Here is a 26506-nt window from a genome sequence, read left to right as displayed (position 1 = left end):
ATAGAGCATCTTTGGGATGTGGTGGAACGGGAGCTTCGTGCCCTGGATGTGCATCCCACAAATCTCCATCAACTGCAAGATGCTATCCTATCAATATGGGCCAACATTTCTAAAGAATGCTTTCAGCACCTTGTTGAATCAATGCCACGTATAATTAAGGCAGTTCTGAAGGCGAAAGGGGGTCAAACACAGTATTAGTATGGTGTTCCTAATAATACTTTAGGTGAGTGTATATGATACAGCTTTCATTCTTCAGCTCAATCATACTGTATATTCATCAGTTTGAACAAGGAAAGCGATATCTTTGTCATAGTTTCCTTTCAATGGTTAAAGTTTCCACAGTCACTGCATCTGCTGCACTTTATTTGAGCCATTTTGTTTATCTATTTACCTTTTTTAGAATTTGAAAGATATTAAAGATATTGTTTGATAAGTGAGATCTTGAAAACCAAAAAGCTTGAAAGAAATGTTATTTTACAGTATCTGTTATGAACATATTCTATATCCCTTAATCCTACAATATCTAAACTTAACTACCTTATTAACTATTAATAAGCACTAATTAGGAGTTTATTGAGACAAAAGTCCTAGTTATTAGTTAGATAATAGTGAGAATTGGACCCTAATCTAAAGTATAATCGACATTTAATATTGATAAATGTGATTTCCAGGTCTTTAAAAGCCATTTTAATTAAATAATTAAAATAAAATATTCAGTGTACATTTTTTTCTTGTTTATTTATATGTAATAAAGTATTTGTTCGACTAGAAATGCATGAGCACGCTCTCTACAATATTTCTAATCTTCATCCACAGTTATTAAAATATCGAGGCTCTGATAAAAGTCTCTTGAGATCCTGATATTTTGTAAGAGAGAAAAAGTTAGTAATGATCAGTAGTGATTACAGCAGTCACTGTTGAGTTATTACCGGGGCTGGTAGTTGCTCTGCATCTTTTTATGTGAAATAAATTTTAAAAGTGATATTTTAAGTGAATAGCAGCTGTTGGAATAAATAAATAAACAAGCGGTTTGTTTGCATTGCATCCGGTGCCGTTAGCAGATGGCCTCTGTAACACACTTCTGTTAAAGCACATATATGTGTGTGTGTGTGTGTGTGTGTGTGTGTGTGCGATCTCTCACCAGCCCATCATGTTTATATGAAGAGACATATGGATGTTCAAACGCCAGATACAACGTCAAGAAATAGACCTGTTTCAATTTAACCACTTCATACTGTTCATTTATAGTCCTTTTCATTTCATTTACAACTTCCAAAAGCATTTTATTTACTTACTCTATGATAAATATTGTAAGAAATATAAATTATATATGAAATTGCAATATATATAATGAAATATATATATATATATATATATATATAAAACAATTAATTCAATTTGATTTAATTAAAAAGGTGATTTATTTGATATTTTAAATTGATTAAAACATAAAAATACATATTAAAATATATAATTATGAAGCATAAAAAATGCATTATGTATAAAAATACAAAATAAAAATACAATATATAACAAGATTGTTGAATGTAAAAAATTTTTTTTTAAATATAATTTAAAAATATAATTTTAAATTAATTTTTTATGTATTTATGTGTGTATGTGTGTATATATATATATGTATGTATGTATGTATGTATGTATATATATGTATGTATGTATGTATTTATGTGTATATATGTATATGTACTAAATTTACTACAAATATATTAAGTTTTAATTCAATTTAATTTAGGTTGTTCAATGATGTGGCTGAAGTTTCCTGCTTTTTACTAGTTTTTCGGCCATTATGCCTAAAATAATTTTAAAATGTCTTTAATTGCACATTGTTGCAGTTGTTCTGATGCCCAGCCGTGTTTGTTAACGTGTGCTTGGCCCGCTAATGACTGTTAGCGTCTCTGTCGATTAGCATGTTGTTGTGCAGTTTGTAGGTTGTTCTGGCTGAGTAGTAAAGTCAAAGGTCGTTGGTCCTTCAAACACACAGATGGATGTTCTGACAGAGTTTCACTCTTCAGACTCTCAGTATTTTAACATCCGGCTTCACTCTGACATCAGAGGAATGGTAGCCATGGAAACGCTCCTGATGAATCCAGCATGGAGTGATGCGACTGGTGCAAGCGGGAGTTTGAGGAAAGTTTTCTCACTGCTTGTGTTTGCGGGTCTTCAGAAATTAATCTCTCCTGACAGTTTACAAGACAAAGCCATCAGAGGAAGGCGGACCGTCGGGATGATGAGTGACAGAACAGTGTAACGCATCCGACAGCGTTCCAGACGCTTTAAAATCCTGTGTCGCTCGGAATTCTGGGAAGTGTGTGTGAATTACATGCAGAAACTGATATCAGCGTGAGACGGTCCTCGTCTGCCTCTTTCATCCTCTCGATATCGCTTTTAAAATCTCTATTATTAGAGTTTCTGCAGACGTCTCAGTTTTATTCTCCGACTCTCCTCTCATCGCTGTCAGTGCGGAGTCGGATGTGAACTGACCGTTTCCTCGTACCTGAGCGGACAGGTCTGACCTTTGACCCCCACGTGACCTTGAGGTCGCGCTCCAAACAGAGGCTCACTAGTGAGGGGAGATGTTTCCAGCGCTCTGGGTCACGGCACACACACACACACACACACACTCACATTCAGGGAAGACCAGAGATAATCCTGAAACCTCAGACGCTGCCAAAATCAGGATTTAGAGTGTGTGTGTGTTTGTGTGAGTGAGTGTGTGTGTAAATATGTGTGTGTGTGATTTAGTTTTAGTTAACGATAATAACTTGCCTTAAACACTTCCTCATCAATCATTAAATATGAATAAAGTGGTGTTTAAAGCAGTCATTACTATCGCTGCTCCTATTAGGGTTAATCATTAATTCTGAAAACCCCTAAAAATAAAATGTCTTTTAAAATATATTTTATAAAATATAAATAATAAAAAAAAAATTGGTTTTATTTCATTGTATTTATTTTTGTGTAATTTACAATTGAATTAATATTGCTTTTTAAATTCCAGTTCATCTCCTTCATTTGAATGGAGTTGCAAACAGGATGGAGAATTAAAAACAATTGAACTCTCATTTTTATCTATAAAGCAAAGTTGCACAAGACAATCTTTCAGTGTCGCCTTGATAAAGAACATTTTAATCGTATATTTTGAACGTCTTTATAGAATGCATGAGCTGTCTTTGATTTCTTCAGTAAATTCCTCTTCCTGTGGGTGTGGCCAATTCAGTTCAGACAACACCTAGCAACCACCCACAGCACCATAGCAACGGCATAGCAACACACAAACATGCAACATTTTAACATTTAGAACACGTTAGCAACTGCACCGCAGAATCTAGTTTATTAATCTAATCGGGGTGCGAACGAGAAAGTCTCTCTCTCACACACACACACACACACACACACACATGCGGAGGGTCTCAGCTGGTCATATGCTGTAATATAACACGTAAAAATAATAACGTCAAGAAATTATACGCAGAGTTGACATGAATTATTATTGTGTGGTTGTTTATTGTGTGTGTGGATGTAAGTGAGTTACAGTGTGAATATGAGTTAACAGCAACACAAATAAACATATTTCTCTCTCTCTCTCACACACACACACACACACACACACACACACACAGCAGTCGGATCAGACAGGTTTTTATTGCGTTGCAGAGAGAAAGATGCTCACGGTCGCATGACAATGTCATTTACTCAAAGTGTGTGTTTGTGAGAGAAAAAGTAGAGCTGCAGTTCAGTGGTGCTCTGATATGGAAACATCTGTGTGTGTGTGTGTGTGTGTGTGTGTGTGTGTGTGTGTGTGTGTCTGTGGGAGAGTTTGTGATGCATTAGTCTGCTGTGGAAATATCTTAGGAATGTGTGTGTGTGTGTGTGTGTGTAGTGTGTGTGTGTGTGTCCGTTTCCTGTGCAGAGTTTCAGACTGTGATTGGGTTACTGGTCAAGGCCACACACACACACACATGCACGCACACAAACACACTCACAGACTCAAACACACACCCACACACACACACGCACACACACACACACACACACGCACGCACACACACACACTCACAGACTCAAACACACACCCACCCACACACACACACACAGCTGTCCACTCGTTCCTCCTCATGCACGAGTGCTGGTGTTTGTTGGCTATCGTTGTCGACGAATCAGAAGATAAAATGAAACGCAGACACATGTTGATGCGAAATGAAGGAATTAAAAACTAGTTTCTCCTCCTCCTCTATTTCTTTGCTTGAGTGGATTTTTTGTTATATCTAAAAAACAATAAAAAGTTGATCAAAATAAGGTAAATAACTAGTTATCCTCTTCTTAACACATTTTGATTGTTTTTATTTCTAAATTATTTATTTAATTTTATATTTTGGTGATTTTATGAATTATTAGCAATTCTCATCAATTCATTTTATTTGTTTTTATTTTTAAATTATATATTTATTTACATTTTACATTTTTATGAGTTCACTAATTATTAGCTTTAACCCCTCATGAACGTTTATCAGAAATGAACTTAGACGTTCTGTTCCTCAAACACTGTTCGGGTTCTTCTTCTAGTTAATGAAACTGACAAAAATAATTATGCATCTTCTTCTTGATGATGATTATAAGCAAGTAAATTATGATTGTTTCCAGATTCTTGATGTTGTTTCAGTCTCTACTAGAACAGGTTTTCCAGCTTGAATGTTGATTATTCTCCTCATATTCTCCATTGTTGCAGCTCCTCTCTTCCCAGTCTGTCAGTAACGCTCTGTTCACTTCCTCTCTATGAAGCCCCTCCTTCTGAAAAGCACACTGTGCTCTGATTGGTCGGCTAGAGCAGTGTGTTGTGATTGGTCGAGCGCTTCGAGTGTGTTTGGGAAATGTCCCGCCCCTTACCATAACCGCCAGTTTAACACACTACTAACTAACTCAACCAGGCCCCGCCCCTTTATTCTGCATATGAATTATTATAATGAGGAATATTGTGACGTGTTCGTTCCCGGAAGAAACTCAAGATACAATGGAGGCGTTTCAGGAGTTCAGAAACACTGACTCTGATATACAGAAGAACTCTGAGCTCAAACAGCGACATTACACACACTGAAGAAACATGAACGTGAAAAACACAGAATAGGATCCGTTTAAATGTCCGTTCTTTACAATAAATGAGTTGATTAATGTCCAGGTTCTCTTACGGCCACTGTATATTCTGTACAGATGTGTGTGTGTGTGTGTGTGTGTGTGTGTGCGCACGCTCTATTTGACTCGCTGCAACGTTCACGTCTCGTTTATGATTTGATGTTTAACTCGAGATGTTTTTTTTTTTTTTTTGGAAAAAGCGGTGATTTACACTTATGCATGTATGCGTGTGTGTGTGTGTGTGTGTGTGTGTGATTACTCCTCATGTCTCTCTGATATTTAGCTGCTTGTCTGCTCGAGTACTTTTCTCCTTGTTGCACGTCAAAGTGTTAATTGCCCCTTGTTAAAAGCCCTGCTGTAAAAAGGCCCGTGTGAGAGTGTGTGTGTGTGTATCTTCACCTGCCGTCTCTTTGCATCCAATTCCTCTTCCTGTGCTAAAGCTTCACTAGGTGACGAGAGCCAGAAATCAGTGTGAGGACTCTTACACACACGCACACACACACTCAAAAGCGTGGGTATTTTCAGACTCCGCTAACATCACCTCCACTTTAATGGGTTTACAAATATTCATTTATACCCGCATTTACCTTTTCATTGCATTTTGCCTCTCAGATAAAAGGCTTTGGATGTCGTCGTGTCTCTTCCTGTGTGTGATGGAGGCGTCGTGCCAGCGAGTGTGTGTCGGATACACACATACACAGATGCAGATTTCCTCCGGTTCTGGCGCCGATCCGTTTCCGAGGTGTTTGTCTCTCTGCGCTTCCTAAAGGAAAAAGCCTGAGTGTGAAGCGCTCGCTCGTCTTTTGACTGGCGTTCGGTTTGACACCGAAGGGTGTGTGTGTGTGTGATGTGTGTCCTGAGCAGAGAGGATTGTGGGATAGGCCTGATCCTTGCTTTTCTCTTTCATAGCTCTGGAGATTGTTTCGATCAACTGTCTGTGTCCGTTCAGGATGGAATATTATATTAGCACACACTGCATATTGAAATCATAATAGAGTGTGAAATACTATAGTATGCAACGATACACATCTTCAAAATATAGTGTGCTACACTAATGTGACATGACATATGTTGCATGCTTATTAATAATTACAATGATCAATTATAATTGTGTATATATATATATATACTAAGATTTTTACTATTAATAATAATGTAACAAAATGATATTAAAATATGGTAATCATTTAATTGTATACATATAATACATTAAAATGAATTTATTGTATCATATAATAATTAATATATATATGTATATATATATATATATATATATACATTCATACAGTATATACTATATACACCATATATATTGTATATAATATTAAGATAGATAGAAATTGCACAAATTAAATCTCATTTGTGGGCTTTCTTTCTTTCTTTCTTTCTTTCTTAACATTACAGTGCATTTAACATATATATATTTAGTTAGAAATAATGTAGATGGAGCTTGATTTTATTAATCAGAATTTAATATAGAAAGAATGTTTTGCTGTTATTGGTCACTTCATTGATCCCGCCCACACAGCCTTGATGACATCAGCAGTGAGCAAAAGTCATTTCACTGATGGAGAAAGTCATATTTGAATTAAAGTAGGCTTTTTAATTGACATCTGAATCCATCATAAGCAACAGCGTCCCATTGGATGTCAGTAATTCTGCACTATAAATTAGTCCATTTGAATGACAAATATTTCCATCTAAATAAGGTTTTGGCATGTTATAGACACGAATGTGTGTGTGTGTGTGTGTGTGTGTGTGTGTGTTTTTCAGCATCTGCAGTGTGTTTGTGTGTGTACAGGTGTGCTGTACTGTGTTCTCATAATTAATGGCTCTTTCTTGAGATGCTCACATGCATCGGTTTCCTCCTGCTGAGTGTGTGTGTGTGTGTGTCTGTGTTTTGGGAAGCAATGGAGGGGGATTCAATCTGGACTGTGTGCATAAAGGTGGATTAGTTCACCACACCACACCACTCTCTCTCTCTCTCTCTCTCTCTCTCTCTCTCTGCTGTGTCATCACGGCTCCTCGGCAGCAGCTGAGACAGTTCTCTGACCTTTGACCCCTGCGCTGCAGGGTGCGCTCATCACTGCCTCATTACTCAATGCTGAGTGTGTGTGTGTGTGTCTGTGTGTGTGAGGAGATGGCATTCCAGAGCAGTGTGAACACTTCATCATCATCATCAGAACAGTCTGTGGCAGCGTTCACCTGCTGCACACTATACACTGCATACTATACACTGCATACTATACACTACATACTATACACTGCATACTATACACTGCATACTATACACTGCATACTATACACTACATACTATACACTGCATACTATACACTACATACTATACACTGCATACTATACACTGCATACTATACACTACATACTATACACTGCATACTGTTTGAAGCATAATGGAAAGTGAAACAGTATACAACATTTATTAAAACAAATTATGATCTCACTATATTGTATGTTATTAATTATTAAAAGTTTACATTTTTAGTCTCATTTTGTATCAAAATATCTCTTAATCAAATGTCCAGCTCCCAGCGGTGTAGCTACATCTGTGGTTAGCCTAATAAACATAGCATAATACACAGCCAAACCTTGACCCCAGTTGAGAAAGAGAAATAAATCATAATTAAATGGTTATCTCATCCAGGAACTGTCAGTTCAGTCATCATTTACTCACCCTAAAAGAACAGATATTGGAAAATGTCCCAGTGTTGTTTTGGACCCCATTGACTTTCATTATACGGACAAAAAGTTCTTCCTTCACAATAAAGAAGAAAGAAAGTCATGCACTCTATTTATTAATCTTTGTTAATGTTAGTTAATAAAAATACACCTGTTCATGTTAGTTCACAGTGCATTATCTAATGCTAACAAGATTTTAATAAAGTATTAGTAAATGTTGAAATTAACGTGAATAAATGCGGTATAAGTGCACTTGAACCGGACGTAGAACCGGACGTAGTGGACGAGAAACATTTGGAAAGCGCGAGTGTGGACGGAGAGTGAGTGTCTGTAGTGTAAAGGCATGTTGGGCTTCGTCTACGGTGGCCCGTCGGGGACAAATCCCATGTGTGTCGGAGGGCGTCGGGTCCGAGGGGAACGGCCCCCCGTGGGTCCGCCAGACCGCAGACCGAGGGCCATTTAGCATCCCCGACCCGAGGAGATGGAGTGCTCGCGGGGTCCTCATTCGTCTGCTTCAGCACTCCTGCTCTTTATAGCCTCCCTGCTTCCCTCTGCACTCCTTCTTCGCCTTCACCACATCCATCTCGCTGCTCTCTCCCTGTCTCCTCCTTCCTCTGCTCTCCTCCGGAAACTTGTGTTGCTCAGGGGTCGCTCTGAAGGATTGAAGTGTGTAAGTGTTGAGAAGTTCATTAGGAGAATTAAAACGCTTTTATTTCAACACGACTCGACTCTTCCGTCTCTCGTCTCCAAAACGAGATCACATCACTAGTCCGATACAGAACTGATTTAAAAAAATGTATTATTCTTTTATGAATCTCTCCGCACCCAAGCCCACAAGTCTTTTTTCCGACAATTTTTTCCGACAATTAATCTCGGTTTAATCTCTTTTTATTCGCATTTCAGACACGTGTGAGATATTAAAGAGATTTTTATGTGTGATTTGTGTTTTTTTTTTGTGTTTTTGTCCTGTACATAATGATTAAAAATGAATGGTAAAGAAGTATTTTAATTAATTTGTGATTGCAGACTTTGGTATCTTGGCAAAGATGAGCTTAGCATGAGACATTGTTGAGACCTCTGTTGAAACTCTCTAGGAGATTTTTTCTGACAATTAATCTCGGTTTAATCTCTTATTCGCATTGCAGGTTTTTTTTGTCCTGTATATAGTGATTAATATTGATTCAAAATTCATTTTGAGACTTTTGATTGCAGACTATCTTGGCAAACATGAGCTTAGCGTGAAACATTGTTGAGATCTGTTCTGAGAGACTTTTCTCCTGAGAAGCGTTTGAGAACTGACACTTAGGCCGTGTGTGTTCACCAAAGAACTTGCTGTTTCCCCCCGGGTAAAACGCAGCGCTCATCACTATCACTTTTTACCCAGCCGTCCAATCACAGTGGAGGAGGGGCGGGACTCATCGACCTCACCGACCAACCGCCACATTCTGCTGGTATCACGGCAACAGCGGAACAAATCTTTTAAAACAAGAGCCAGAGCAAATACATTGTTACATTGTATCGAGATTTTTATATTCAAAAACAAACTCAAAAAGACTCGCAGACGCCGGAGTTTCTTTGTGAGTTTTTGTGAGTTTTAATATTTATAAAGGATATACCCAGTTAAGCAATATCATATCAGTGCTGTTTTCCAGAATATCAGCGCGTTTGAAAATGTCATATTGATTTTAAACAACAGTTCAATAACGATGTTTCGTTACCGAATGAATCCACGTTTTTGAACGAATCATTCTAATGAATGACTCAGCGACTCACTCATATCTGAATGAATCAGCCGCTTTGAACGAATCGTTTCACTGAATGATTCAAAGACTCACTCATACCTGAATGAATCAGCCGCTTTGAACGAATCGTTTGACTGAATGATTCAAAGACTCACTCATACCTGAATGAATCAGCCAGTTTGAACGAATCGGTTGACTGAATGATTCAACGACTCGCTTGTCAAGATTTGCCGGTTTAGTTTCATATTTAAAAGAATAGATTTCTTCTAAATCTAAATCTTCTTTCTATTTTATGAATAGACTATTACTAGTGAAATATGAGATAACATTGTTGAAGGTAACGCTTTATTTTAAGGTGTCAGTGTCACAGTGTAATTATATATTTAAGTACTGAGTAATATTAAGCAACTACATGTACTTACTATAGAGTTAGGGTAGGATTAGGATTAGTTGCATGTAATTATGCATCATTTACTGTTATTACTATGGTAAGTACATGTAACATATGTAACAAGGACACTGTGAAATATAACAAAGCAAATATAAAGTAATTGCAAAGGCCGTCTCTGGGACTTCGCTGAGTTCGGAAAACAGCGTTCACATCATTCATATCAGATTACAGGATTACAGATTACAAGACCTTTATTCTCTTCTCCGTTTAATCTCATTATAATCTCATTGTGTTCCAGGAGAAACATTTGAGATATTCCAGAGATCGATCTCTCTCTCTCTCTCTCACTCTCTCTCGCTCTCTCTCACACTCACACACAAACTCACAGACACATTCACAAACACACTCTCTCTCTCACTCACACACTCGCACACACTCTCTCTCTCTCTCACTCTCTCTCGCTCTCTCTCACACTCACACACACACTCACAGACACATTCACAAACACACTCTCTCACTCACACACACACACTCTCTCTCTCTCTCTCTCTCTCTCTCTCACACACTCAGACACATTCACAAACACACTCTCTCTCACACACACACACTCTCTCTCTCTCTCTCTCACACACTCTCTCTCTCTCTCACACACTCGCGCACACACACACTCACTCACTCTCTCTCTCTCTCTCTCTCTCTCTCTCTCACACACACACACACTCGCGCACACACACACACTCTCTCTCTCTCTCTCTCTCTCTCTCTCTCTCTCTCTCTCTCTCTCTCTCTCTCACTCACTCACTCACTCACTCACTCACACACACACACACACTCTCTCTCTCTCTCTCTCTCTCTTTTTCTGGAATTTTTGTCCCGTGTTTTTTGTTTGTTTGTTTGTTGCACTTTTCCAATTACGTTAATGTCTTCTGCGTTTCTCGCAATCATCATTTGGTGTCCATGCAAGCATGCGCCTGCTGTTATTAATGCGGGCCGGTAATCCTTCACGGGCGTCTTCAGGTGTGTGTCATTTATCTTTGTTAATATTTCCTCTGGATGCCAGCTGGGTACCCGTGCCAGCCGGCTCCCAAACTGGGCATGAGGAACGCGCCGGGAACGACGGGCTTTTTTTTTTTTCATCCGCCCGAAGTTGCCCGGCAACAGCGCGCCTGAGATAAACCGACCGTCCCGTAGAAAACGAGACACTTTTGTTTTAAAACTCCCCCTCTTTTGCATAAAAAACCTCTTTAACTGTGAGAGGGGCGAGTTATTTAAGACAAGGACTCTTTTGTTTTAGCCTGTGAAAGGCGTCAGACCCCGCTCTCCTCCTGCGACCAGGGGCCGCCACGTAATTGGCCTATTTAGCTTGTTTTGCATGTGAATGCGGCGCTAGTCAAGCATCGCTAAGTCTGTTGTGAGAGATGCCGTCATTTGAATTCAGCTCAGCGCAAACATTCTCCCTACTCTATCACATCTTCTAATGAGCCCCGGCCCGGGACGCTTCCCCCCCGAGTCTCCCGGAAAAGTTGGGTAGGAAGTTTACGTTATGTTCCTCACACACTCCCGACTGGGACAAATACACACCCGTTTCTGCTAGCCGTCTTTCCTCTGGAGCGAGCGCTCGTTAGCCGGGCTTGATTAGCAGAACGGTGTTAACTGAGAACAGTGTAGTGATGGGAAGAGTGTGTGCTGGGAACAGTGTAATGATGGGAAGAGTGTGTGCTGGGTAAGTTTGTTTCGGAGATTCACTGGGACACACGGATGCTGGATTGTCGTCTCATATCGACATATTATGGCTTTAATTATGCAGGTCAAATTGTCTTGTAAACGTCAACGCTTTCATAATTCTAATTAAAGGCCTTTTAAACATTGTGTGTTTTAATACATTGGATCACTTTTTTTAGCACAAAATTGACATTTCAAGCATCTGTTTGTCTTTTTTTTTTTTTTTTAATGAAATTGTGGCTTTAATTCGAAGGTCAAATTGTCTTTTAAACATCACAACTTTTACAATCCTAATTAAACACGTTTTTTTATTTATTAAAAAAAGCCTAATTATATTATAAAAGTTGTGAAATTTCAAAGAATTTGATCTTCATAATTAAAGCCAGAATTGCATAAAAAGAATGTCAGATGCTTGAAATGTAAATTTCGCACTAAAATGTGTCACAATGTCGTATTAAATACAACATTGTGTAATTTTAAACAAAAATTTTAAATTGATATTTCATGCACGAGTTTGTTTATTTCTGTCATTTTTTATGAAATTGTGGCTTTATGAAGGTCAAATCATCTTTTAAACATCACAACTTTAATAATCTTAATTAAAAGTTTTGTGTCTGCTTTAATATCACTTTAACATTTCATGCATGTTTTGTATATTTGTGAAGTGATGAAATTGTGGCTTTAATTATGAAGGTAAAAATGTCACGTCATTTTATAATCCTAATTAAAGGCCTTTTGGCTTTTTAAAAACATTGTGTGCTTTAATACTACGTTGCATCACTTTCTGAACACAAAATTAGCATTTCAAGCATCTGTTGTTTTTTTTGATGAAATTGTGGCTTTAATTATGAAGGTAAAATGTATTTTAAGTGTCACAACTTTCATAATCCTAATTAAACGCCTTTTTTTTTTTAAAAATTCTCTAAAAAAAAAAAGTGTGCTTTGATACAACATTTTAACATTTTATTTTGAGCATCTGTCTTTTTTTTATGAAATTGTGGCTTTAATTACGTTCCTGTCATTTTTTTTTTTTGATGAAATCATGGGTTGATCGCAGACGTTGTTTGACAGATGATCTCAAAGGGAAACTGTGTCCAAAAAAACTATTTTTTTCTTTTTTTTTGTTGGTGCAAAATGTATTTTTGCACATTTGTTGCACGGCTTCAGAATTTCAGTGTATTATTCCATATTTATTCAACGCTAGTTTCTAGAATGTGTGTTTTTCTTTGAGGTTGTTTTGATCAAACTGTCTCAAATTTCACAACTTGCATAATGCTAATCAAAGGCTTTAAAAATAATAATAATAATAATAATAAATGTGTTCTTTAATACAAAATCTTTTGACATTTAACACTAGTTTCTATAATGTGTGTGTTTCTCTGAGGTGTTTAACTGCAGGAATGTCTGTCGTGTTTGTTAATTCAGCGTGTGTAACGTCTGGCTCTTGTTGTGTGTGTGTGTGTGTGTGTGTGTGTGTGTGTGTGTGTGTGTCCAGTCAAGTCTCATGGGAGGCGAGGTGGGAATGGTCAGTCCCGAGACGGTGTCTCCCACTAAACTGGGCTCCCAGTATTACCAGCATTACACAGCAAACCCTCGACGCCGAGCCATGCACAGCGACTCCATGGGTGAGTCCTTCATCATCATCATCATCTTCATCATCACACACACATTGTCTTTGCTTCATCCTTGCGTCTGTTTGGCCATGTCAAGATCTTCAAGAACTTAATTTTTCATTTGTTATTTTTTAATCTGTTCTGTCAAAAGAGGCTCGCAGTGATTATTGATTTTCTCTTTTTTGTGCATTTAAACACTTTTATTTGTGTCACCTCGGGCCTTGAGGTGCCAGCCTTGAGGAGGTGTGTGTCAGCCTTCAGGGCTAAACAAACCCGCTTTTATTTCTGTCAGACACACACACATGTCTGTCACACATTCTGTGATTTTGAAGGCTTTTGTGAGTCATTTACACTCATGCATTCGGCAGATGTTGCATTCAGACTCTTGATCAGTTCATGCATTCCCTGGGAATCGAACCCGTGACCTTGGCGTTGCGAGCGCCGTGATCTAACGTTCTTTAATGCTCAATCGGTGACATTAAACTTTGTTTTTCTTTGTTTCTCTAGAGGTCCAGACGAAGAAAGTTCGGAAAGTTCCCCCTGGATTGCCGTCGTCAGTAAGTCCTGTGTTCAGTGTTTGATTATCGCAGCGATGAAACTCTGTGATCGCCAGCCTGTGTTTCAGTCATCGGATCATTGATATGATCTCTCACACACACACTCACACACACTCGAACACACACACGCACTCACACAAACACTCACACACACATACACACTCACATAAACACACAAACACACACACACAGGCACTCACACATGCACTCAAACACACATACACACACACTCACTCACACACACACACTCACATAAACACACAAACACACACACAAACGCACACACACACACAAACACACTGACACACACACGCACGCACTCACACACGCACTCAAACACACATACACACACACTCACTCACACACACACACACACACACACTCTCACACAAACACACACTCACACACACACACACACACACACACACACAAGCCCTAACTCACATATATACACAGAAACCTCACTCATACACACTCTCTCAACACTTGAACTCTTATTGTAAACCAGTGTGGGAATATTTGAGTGTGAATGTGTCTGTGGATCGTCACTGAGATCAACACTGATGTGTGTGTGTTGTGTAATCTGTTCATTAGTGTTAGTGTTACAGTTCTGCTGGGAAACACTTTACAATAATCTCACTTCAACTAATGCATTAACAGAACAATATTCATCTTTATTAATAGAAATAATAATTCTGTTCAGTGTTAGTTCATGTCAGCTCACGTCCATCAAATAATGATGCAACTCTTGATTTTAATCATGCGTTTGTTAATATAGAAATGAACATTGACTAAGATTGACTCTTCAGTAAAGCATGTAAAGCCAGTGATCTCTGGTTCAGTAGCGTGAGTGTGAGTGTGTGTGTGTGTGTGTGTGTGTGTGTGGTGTGTGTGTGTTGTTTAAGAAGCGAGACAGGGCTGATGGGACGCTGTTTGTCTTGTGAAGGTGATGGTGGAGGATTCTGGTGTGTGTGTTGTGTATTGTGTGTCATGTGTACTGCAACAGACTCCCTGGTGCTTCAGGGAGGATCTTAGGATGCGAAATCATTGGACATCGTGTGTGTGTGTGAGAGAGAGAGAGAGCGAGAGAGAGAGAGAGTGTGTGTATGAAAGAGTGTGTGTGCGTGTGTGTGAGAGAGAGAAAGAGAGAGAGAGAGTGTGTGCGTGAGTCTGTGTGTGTGTGTGTGAGTCTGTGTGTGTGAAAGAGAAAGAGTGTGTGTGTGTGTGTAAATTTACAATAATAAATTTAAATTTTACAAACTATTACATCTTTAAATGTTGTGCATATAATGAAAATAACACTATACTTAACTACTATACTTATTATTATTATCATTATTAACTTTAAATAATAAGTCATTATTATATGATATATTATATGAGCGTTTTCCTCAGCCTTCAGTGGAACTACCGCTCACTCTTTTAATTAGCACAAATTATTCATTTAAAACTAATAAAAATGTATTAAATCAATTTCTAAATCTGTTCCGTTTATTTAAAAAATGTTCAACATGTTTTTGTATAGAGAAGTGATTTGGCACAAATACTATTTACGTTTATTAAATTATATTTGTATTATATAACATGTTTATGTAATTCCATGCAGTTTTCAGATGTTATGATAATATTGTGTGATATTATTATTATTATACACATTATTTTTCTCAGACATGAAACCTCTGATTCATTGTGTGTGTTTGTGTGTCTCGGTTTGTTCAGTAAGAGAACAGAAGTATTAGAGTAGAAATAAACGTGTTGCTCTGTCCATCAGAACGACAGAAACACACAGTTACCGTAAATAAATCTCAACGTTTGACGAGAGAAATATATAAAACAGGGAGTGCAGAAGTCTATGTTTTAACAAGAGAAATATATATGTTTTTTGATGATTTTTCTACATGAGTGTGTGTTCATCAGGTGTTTTTGCATCAGAACGTTGTTTCTGGTCGTCTGCGCTCATCAGAGTGTTTAAAGTTTACAGCTTTAATTAAATGAAGTTTGGTCTGGAGAATATACTCGTCTAGAGAGATCTGCGGGAACTCCTCATTTACTGAGCTTTAACTCCCCCTTCAGGCGGAGAGAGGCACTGCAGCGAGTGGGTGTGTGCGTGAGTGTGTGTGTGTGTGTGTGAGAGAGAGAGAGTGTGTGCGAGTGAGAGAGTGTTAGAGAGAGTGTGTGTGTGTGTGTGTGTGTGTGTGAGTGAGAGAGAGAGTGTGTTTGTGAATGTGTGTGTGTGTGTGTGTGTGAGTGAGAGAGAGAGAGAGAGAGAGAGAGTGTGTCTGTGTGTGAGTGAGAGAGAGAGAGAATGAGTGTGTTTGTGAATATGTGTGAGAGTGTGTGTGTATTTGTGAATGTGTGTGAGTGAGAGAGAGTGAGTGTGTTTGTGAATATGTGTGAGAGTGTGTGTGTGGGTGAGACAGAGAGAGAGAGAGAGTGTGTGTGTGTGTTTGTGTTTGAATATGTGTGTGAGTGAGAGAGAGAGAGAGAGAGAGAGTGGGTGGGTGTGTGTGTGTGTGTGTGTGTGTGTGTGTGTGTGTGTGTGTGTGTGTGTGTGTGTGTTGATTCGTGCTGGACGGAATGTTTCACATGTGCGTGTGGAGTGAGTGTTGAAGTGTTGTTGTTTCGTCCGTGTGTGTGTGTGTGTGTAAAGACTCTTCAGTGTGTTAATCGTGATCTTGTGGTTTTCCACCAAATGAACACAGTAGAAACTTGATTCACATGATGGCGACTCTTTAAACATCATCATCTAACATCATCAAACTAACTTCATATTATAATTTAATATGATGTTGTGTTAAAATAAGAAGAACTCTAGTCTTAAATCTATGCGTTAGCTTTAAAATGTAAACTTTTATGTGTTGTTGTTTGAAGCAGTTTGAGTCCTTTTTCCCCTTCAATCTCACACATATTTCTACTAATCTACAATTTGAGTCTTAATTTATTTTTCACTTATGAAAGGGTTTAATGTCTTAAAAACATGTTTAATGCCAAATTTAAAAGAAAATAAATAGGAACATGAAGCGTGTTTGATTGTGAATTTATGTTCATGACAGTTTAAGATTCACACAGCAGTACTACAATATATATTTTAATTGAATTTAAATAACCATAAATTATAAGCAGAACAACAATTTCTGTCATTATCTATCAGTGCTTTACCATTCAAATCACATTTGAATGTTAATACGTTGTTTTTGTTCATTTCAGATTTTGAGAATTTGAGGTGAAAATTGATGATTGTTACAAGTATTATTTTTATTATGATTACTCGTGGTAATAGTTTTGGCATACATGATATAAAGAGTAGTTAAAATATTGAAATTGTCTAAAAAAATTGTCTTTAAAATTGTCTTTAAAAAAAAATGTTTTTTGCCAAGGACATTTTTTTTTTCATTGTCCTTGAGATTAAATATGTCCTGAACACGTTCTTAACGGGTTTTGTGAGATTAACCATAAATATCGTAATAAAAATGGTCAGATTGAATGTGATTTTTGCCGTTCACATCCTCAAATGCAGATCATCTGTAGTGTCACTGGACACACACACACACACACATTAGCCACTAAAACACGAATGAAACCCTCTAACAATTATGTTTGTGCTGCTGTTGATGAAGGCAGCTATGAGAACGAGAGGGGGGGGGGGGGGGGGGGTCAGGTGTGTCGCCATGGCGACGGTTTGATTGACAGGTCTCGGACGGGCAGCGTGCAGACGGAGGTAAGACTTTGGCCTCGTCCCAAAACTCAGCGAAAGAAAGAAACAGCCTCTCACACCAGCTGTCGACAGCGCTTGTGTTGGAACCCGAGTGTGAGAACCTGTGTGTGTGTGTGTGTGTGTGTGTGTGTGTGTGTGTGTGTGTGAACCCTTGCAGAACCTCGTCGTTTTGGACTACGTCTTAATGAACATGTGCTTGGTTTCCTGTGTGAGATTGGTGAAATATTAGTGAACAAGCGCGTGTCATTTGCTGGTTTCCTGCAGCGATGCTTCACTGACACAGATGAAGTCAATTTCATGATCATAAAGAATTTAAAAAGGGGAAATTACTAATTTCAGTAAGTTTAATTAGTGTTTGAGGAATAATTCAGACAAAAATGAACATTCTGTCATCATTTACTCGCAGACTGCACGACACAAACGAGGAGACGTTGAGCAGAATGTGAACGCTGCTCTTTTACACACAGTTAAAGTGCACTTTATTACACTTTATTCCAAGTCTTACTCAGACAGAATGATCATATTATTTATGGTGAAATATTATACATTTTATATATATTGAAAGTGCTTGTGAATCTGAATTATGATTCCCAAACAAAACTATCATATGACTTCAGCAAACTTATATATAGAGTCAAATGGACGACTGTTATGATTCTTTTTTGTCATTTTTGCAGCTCAAATATGAGATATTAAGTCATAACTGAATGACTGTTTATTTTTTATGACATACTATTTTTTTTCTTCATAGAAATTATGGATTTATACTTTTTAGCTCATCATTTCAACTTTTTGTAATGATATCATATTTGTCATTATGGCATACAAAATTTATGTCATAATTTTGATTTTTCAGTGTCATAATTTCAACTAATAGTTATGAGTTTTTATCTCATGATTACGCCTTATGTCAATTTCTTTGTCAATTTGGACATTATATGTCATAATAATGACCTTTATCTCATAATTTCAACTTTTTGTGTCATAATTATGACTTTATCTCAAAATTGCTTTTTATGACGTTTTTTTGTCATTTTTGCTGCTCAGATGCCTCCATTCACATACACTTTCACCATATGGAAAATATTATATTTCGCTGTATTTCAAGTCTTATGAAGTCATATGATAATTTCATCTGAGGAACAGACTTCAGATGATATAATAATGCATGAGTCAAATGGACGACTGTTATGATGCTTTTTTTGTTGTTGTCATTTTTGAACCTGAAATGCCTCCTTTCACATCCATATTCATTATAATGGAAAAATGTGATATTTCACTTATGAAGTCGTGATGATTTTGTCAGAGGAACAGACTTCAGCAGACTTTTTGCTTTTTTTTTGCCACTCAAATGTCTCCATTCACATGCACTTTCACTATATGGAAAATATTATATTTCGCTATATTTCAAGTCTTATGAAGTCGTGATAATTCCGTCTGAGGAACAGACTTCAGAAGATGTGATATAATAATGCACGAGTCAAATGCTTTTTTTGTGCATTTTTGCAGCTAAAAAGCTTTCATTCATATACTATATAGAAAATATATTTCACTATATTGCAAGACTTAAGAAGTCATATGATAATTCTGTCAGAGAATCAGATTGTAATATCGTGCATGAGTCAAATAGACTGTTATGATGCTTTTATCTCATTTTTGGAGCTCAAATGCCTCTATTCACATGCACTTTCACTACATGGAAAATATATTATATTTCACCATATTGCAATACTTATGAAGTCATAATTGTCCCAGAGGAACAGACTTCAGATGAGTTGTGCATGAGTCAAATGGACGAGTGTTATGATGCTTTTATGGTGATTTGGTTGTTTTTGCAGCTCAGATCCTCCATGCACTTTCCCTCTGTGGAGAAGAGCAGCGTTCACATTCTGCTAAACCTCTTCTTTTGTGCTCCACAGAAGAAAGACGTATAGTTTTGATGGTAAAATGATCATTTTACGGGTGTGTATGTGAGTTGTTGTGTGTTTTGGAGTCGCTGTGTTTGTTTTCCAGACTCGTGAACATCAGGAAACAGATAAACGGTTGTGTGTGTGTGTAAATGAAGCACAGTGAGTCGTATTCTCACACTGATTCACCTGTCACACCGTCCAGGGAAGAGAGTGTGGCTGGAAATGATCTCATGGTGTGTGTGTGTGTGTGTGTGTGTGTGTGTTAAGCGAGTGAAAAGAAGTAAGAGAAACAGCTGTGTGTGTCTGGCTGCGTTTGAGGAAAATCCTCCAGTCCGACTGCGTATGAAATAAGCGGTCAGATTTCATGCGGTCCTGCGGATATGAACACATCAGATCTGGGTTTGATGAGGGACGAGTTTCTGAAAGGATCATGTGTCGTCTATTAATAGAGCTTTGTGTTTCTGAGGAGCCGTCGCAGTCACGGGCATCGAAACACCTAACACTGAGGACCTTCTGCAGCGTAACACACACACACACACATTCACAGTCACGGGCATCGAAACACCTAACACTGAGGACCTTCTGCAGCGTAACACACACACACACACACATTCACAGTCACGGGCATCGAAACACCTAACACTGAGTTCCTTCTGCAGCGTAACACACACACACACACATTCACAGTCACGGGCATCGAAACACCTAACACTGAGGACCTTCTGCAGCGTAACACACACACACACACACACACACACACACACACATTCACAGTCACGGGCATTGAAATACCTAACACTGAGGACCTTCTGCAGCGTAACACACACACACACACACACTCACAGTCACGGGCATCGAAACACCTAACACTGAGGACCTTCTGCAGCGTAACACACACACACACACATTCACAGTCACGGGCATCGAAACACCTAACACTGAGGACCTTCTGCAGCGTAACACACACACACACACACATTCACAGTCACGGGCATCGAAACACCTAACACTGAGTTCCTTCTGCAGCGTAACACACACACACACACATTCACAGTCACGGGCATCGAAACACCTAACACTGAGGACCTTCTGCAGCGTAACACACACACACACACACACACACACACACACACATTCACAGTCACGGGCATCGAAATACCTAACACTGAGGACCTTCTGCAGCGTAACACACACACACACACACACTCACAGTCACGGGCATCGAAACACCTAACACTGAGGACCTTCTGCAGCGTAACACACACACACACACATTCACAGTCACGGGCATCGAAACACCTAACACTGAGGACCTTCTGCAGCGTAACACACATTCACAGTCACGGGCATCGAAACACCTAACACTGAGGATCTTCTGCAGAGTAACACACACACACACACACACACACACATTCACAGTCATGGGCATCGAAACACCTAACACTGAGGACCTTCTGCAGCGTAACACACACACACACACACACACACATTCACAGTCACGGGCATCGAAACACCTAACACTGAGGACCTTCTGCAGCGTAACACACACACACATTCACAGTCACGGGCATCGAAACACCTAACACTGAGGATCTTCTGCAGCGTAACACACACACACACACACACACACACACACACAGTCATGGGCATCGAAACACCTAACACTGAGGACCTTCTGCAGAGTAACACACACACACACACAGTCACAGGCATCGAAACACCTACTGTACAGTAACACTGAGGATCTTCTCCAGCAAAACACACACACACACCGCTTACCCTAACCTTACCCATCACAACTGTGCCTAACCCGACCCCTGACCCTAAACCGACCCTTAACCTCATTATAACCTTATCCCTAAAACCAAGTCCTGACCCTCAAACAGGCCTTTAAAGGCTCTCAGAAAGAGAGGACCGGCCAACATGTCCTCACTTTACTCTCTTTTGGGCTAAAGCCCCGAATATCCACTGACCTTAGAACCGGCCCTGGGTCTCAGTATGAACTTATGAATATTATATGTTGTCCACATTAATTTGATACAATTTACATTTGTGTGTTTTTATCTGAGGAGAAATGTGAGCAGTGTTTGAGTTCTTTTGATTGGACAGTTTGAGACGTTGTTGAGACGTGTGTATTGAAGCCCATTTCCCATCTCATAATTTTGACATATAAAGTCAAAATTATGAGATACTAAGTCATAACTATGAGATAAAAAAAAAATCCACATAGAAATTATGAATTTAAACTCTTTATCTCATAATTTCAACTTTTTGTAATAATTTCGTATGTCATAATGTTGAAAATGTATGTCTAAATTTAGATTTTTCAGTGTCATCATTTCGACTAATTATGACTTCTTAGAGATAAAAGACCTGATGTATCATAATTATGACTTTTTATCTCATAATTTCGACTTTTATGTCATAATTATGTTATGACTATCTCATAATTTCAACTTCTATGTCATAATTATGTTATGACTATCTCATAATTTTGACTTGTCTTGATATTCATGTGGTTTGCCAATTTGGACTTGATGTATCATAATTATGACTTTTTATCTCATAATTTTGACTTTTTATCTCATAATTATGACTTTCGTCTTGATTTTGACATGTCCAAATTATGTCATAATTATGACTTTTTACAGTATGTCATAATTATGATTTTTTTTAATCTTATAATTGGATTTCATAATATCGACTTATCTCGTGTTTTTGACTTTTATGTCAATTTGGACTTTATATGTCATAATTATGTGTTTATGTCATGATTTCGACTTATGTCATAATTATGACATTCCATATTATAATTTAACCCTTTTATGCCATGATTTTGACTTTTTAGGGTTTTTATGTCATAATTATGATTTGCTGAAGCAGGATTTATGTTTCTTATGTGGTGAAATGGGCTTCCACACAGATCCAGATCCATTTGTTCTTGGTTTCATCCCTTCATGTCTTCATCCCTTCATCTCTTCATCCCTTCATCTCTTCATCTCTTCATCCCTTCATCTCTTCATCCCTTCATGTCTTCATCCCTTCATCCCTTCATCTCTTCATCCCTTCATCTCTTCATCTCTTCATCCCTTCATCCCTTCATCCTTTCATCCCTTCATCTCTTCATCCCTTCATCTCTTCATAGAGAGAAAGACAGAAAGAGAAACATCTGAGCAATAACATTCTCCTCTGTCGGTCATTAGATGGCCATCAAATACTTTCCACATTCTCTTCCTCAGTTTTTCCTCTTCCTCATCCCTCCATCCTCTCCTCCAGCGCAGCATCTGTTTCTCTCTTCACCTCCGCAGCCACCATTTCATGTTGATTTCTTGATCGTTCGGCCCTGTTTGTTCACGCTGAGAACTTTTGTTTTTGTGCTTTCGGTTCAGATAAAACCCTCTCTCTCTCTCTCTCTCTCTCTCTCTCTCTCTCTCTCTCTCTCTCTCTCTCTCTCTCTCTCTCTCTCTCACACACTCTATCTCTCTCTCTCACACACAGTCTCTCTCTCTCTCTCTCTCTCTCTCTCTCTCTCTCTCTCTCTCTCTCTCTCTCTCACACACACTCTATCTCTCTCTCTCTCTCTCTCACACTCTATCTCTCTCTCTCTCTCACACTCTCTCTCTCTCTCTCCCTCTCTCACACTCTCTTTCTCCTTCTCTCACACACACAGTCTCTCTCTCTCTCTCTCTCTCTCTCTCTCTCTCACACACACACACAGTCTCTTTATCTCTCTCTCTCTCTCTCATACACACACACAGTCTATCTCTCTCTCTCTCTCTCTCTCTCTCTCTCTCTCTCTCTCTCTCTCTCTCTCTCTCTCTCTCTGGTGTTCCCAACATTCCTGTCAGGAAATATTTGGCTGCAAAGAATCAGAGCTGATGTTTGTGGATTTTGTTTCAGAAGCGCTGCTGTATTCCTGAGAAGTAGCACATATTAATTTCTTAAACACCTGATGATTAACGTCCGCTCTGAGGTGTGTGTATCTACATTTTATGATCAGAAATCAGAATTTATGGGGTTGAAACTGTTTTATGATTGTTTTTTCAGCCTAGGAATCTCAACACTTGGAAATATGGTTTCATTTTAAATGTTAGTCATAAAAAATTGGCTTGGGCCTTTCGTGTAGTTTGTCTTCTGATAAAACATAACCGTCAAATTTTGCACAAACTTGCACTGACAAAAAAACTAAAACAGATCCCAGTTCTCATTTCTGATCGGATGAGCCACATTATATGTCGATAAACACACAATATGTGATCCATATGCCAATGGGAATATAATGATACAAATAAACAGTCAAATCAAACCGTGTGTGTGTGTGTGTGTGTGTGTTGAAGCTCAGATGAAGTCCAGGATAGAATTATATGAACCAGGTCCAGTGGACTGTGTGTTTTCCATTGAGCAATGCACAGAGGAAATGAAGTCAGTTTCCTGTGTGTGTGTGTGTGTGTGTGTGTGTGTGTGTGTGATCAGCTCCAGCTTCAGAACCGATGTGGAATGTTCTCCGCACATCTCTGCCAGTTCACTGTCTGTTTCAGCAGATTTATTTCTATGCGGAACAGAATTAGAGTTGATATCGCTCATAGAAACGCCATGACTGATTTTAAGGTGATGATGCGCTTGTTAATTGGCTGAAAACACAGTTTTTAAAACATCAGTCAATTTAGGGCAAATTTATCCGTGTTAATATGTATTTTATTACCCTGTGGGTTTGGCTTCAGCAGGAACAGGTGTGTGTGTGTGTGTGTGTGTGTGTGTGTGTGTGTGTGTGTGTGTGTGTGTGTGTGTGTGTGTGTGTGTGTGTGGAACAAAATTGACTCTATTTACTTATTGTGAACGATCAGTGTACATTTATAAAGATCTTTGTTGTCATATTTTTAAAACATAATTAATGATAATATTTAACTTGTAATATTATATTCAATATTGTAATATTATATTACCTTTTTTACTTGCATGAATATTCTCATGCTTATTCATTTTTACTTGCATTAATAATCTTTTTTTTATTTGCATAAATATTCGTTCTTTTTACTTGCATCAATATTCTCATATTTTTTACTGCCATTAATATTGTAATATTTTTTTATTTTCATGAATATTTTCATGCTTATTTATTTTTACTTGCATCAGTATTTTTTTTTTACTTGCATAAATATTAATTATTTTTACTTGCATCAATATTCTAATATTTTACTTCCATTAATATTCTAATATTTTTTTATTTGCATGAATATTCTCAAATTTTCACTGCCATTAATATTAAAAAAAAATTATTTGCATAAACATTCATTTATTTTACTTGAATGACTATTCTCATATTTTTTTATTGCCATTAATATTTTAATATTTTTTTTATTTGCATGACTATTCTCATACTTTCACAGGCATTAATATTCAAAAATTAATTTGACTTGCATAAATATTTACATTTTTTGCATTAGTATTGTAATTTTTGTATACATAAGATCTCTTCTGTGTGTATTGTCATTACATTACAGTTTCATTTTTGTCCTCTTTGAACCGTCAGCAGCCTCAGGTGTCCCAGCATGCACTGGGGGGGAGGGAGAGGGAGAGAGAGAGAGAGAGGGGGGGGGATCTGTGTCAGCTGATGAATGCTGGGAAACTAATCACAGATCGCGTGCTATTGCTCATATGTAGCTCATGAGACTTATATGAAGAATCTGCTTTTTCTTTTCTTCCTCAGGAGAGATAAAGACACACACATCAGTCAGGAGTTGATTTGATGAGAAATGTTTGAGTTCATATTGAGAACTCTCTGACTTTTGCACGGTTTGAGACATTGTTGAAAGCTTTTCTGAAAGGAGAACTGTATATTGAAACCCATTTCCATGCTTGGTAAATCATAATTATGACATAAGTCAAAATTAAGAGATATCAAGTCATAATTACGAGATTAAAAAGTTGAAACTACGACATTTTCTGAAAATTATGAATTTAGACTTTGTCACATAATTTTGTGCCGTAAATTGACTGTTTATCTCATAGTTTCTTTCAAATTTGGACTTTTTATCTCATTATTATGACTTAGTGTGTCATAAATTCAACTTGTTATAATTTTGATTCTAACAAGATTCTAAATTATTTCATAATTATGAGTTTCTATCACATAATTGTGACTTTTTGTCGTGACATTTATTCTTTCATAATTTACTTTTTATTAAATAATTTTGGCTTTCTCTCATAATTATGACTTAGTTTGTCATAATTTTGACTTTTTATCTCATAATTGACTTCTCATAATTATTACTTAGTATCTCATAATTTCACATTTTTATGTCATGATTTTTTTACTTTTTGTCAATTTCCTCTTATTTCATAATTTTGACTTTTGTCTCATAATTTTGGCTTTTTATGTCATAACTTTGGCTTTTTGTCTAGTAATTATGAATTTTTTTTTATCTTATAATTTCACCTTTTTATGTCATATTTCGACTTATTTCATAATTATGATTTCCTAATTTTCATCACGACTGAACTTTTCTTTCATAAATTGACTTTTTAACTCATAATTTAGGCTTTCTCTCATAATTATGACTTAGTATATAACTTTATATATAACTTTATAGTATATAATAGTATATAACGTCATAACTTTGACTTCTTTTCTCATCATTTTGACTTTTTATGCCATTACTTCTCTGATTACTTCTTACGTTCCTGGTTTCATCCCTGAGAATCTCATTGGTGGCGTTTGGAGAGTGTGAACGAGCGAGCGAGAGAGAGAGCGATCGACACATGGCTCTGGCGAGGACCCGAGTGTCACCAGTCAGAGTGTGTGTGTGTGTGTGTGTGTGTTACTCTGAACTCATTCCCCCGTGTGCGAGCCTCTGTCGGAGCTTCTGTTGCTCTGGATTACACTTTCGTTACGTCTCGTCGTTAAACTGTTAAACGCATGTCGACTAACCAGTGCTGTAAAGCTCAACTAACGAGCCTGTTAACCTCAGTGTCAGTCAGGTGCTTTTATTATGACATCATTTCAACTTTTGT

General features: G+C 37.8%; 1 protein-coding gene across 1 annotated transcript in view; it reads left to right on the top strand.

The window, feature by feature from the left end:
* Positions 1–26506, top strand: part of tcf4 (transcription factor 4) — a gene marked incomplete at its 5' end in the record, with an annotated part of 172686 nt that overhangs the window by 90266 nt on the left and 55914 nt on the right. The window contains 2 exon segments of the mRNA XM_084138193.1: positions 13196–13325; positions 13821–13870. Of these exon segments, the coding sequence (XP_083994319.1) occupies positions 13196–13325; positions 13821–13870 (180 nt within the window).

This window comes from Abramis brama (genome assembly GCF_963993115.1).
Source record: "Abramis brama genome assembly, chromosome: 15".
Classification (NCBI taxonomy): domain Eukaryota; kingdom Metazoa; phylum Chordata; class Actinopteri; order Cypriniformes; family Leuciscidae; genus Abramis; species Abramis brama.
The sequence above is the reverse complement of the archived record's forward strand: the minus strand, read 5'-3'. Positions and strand labels throughout refer to the sequence as shown.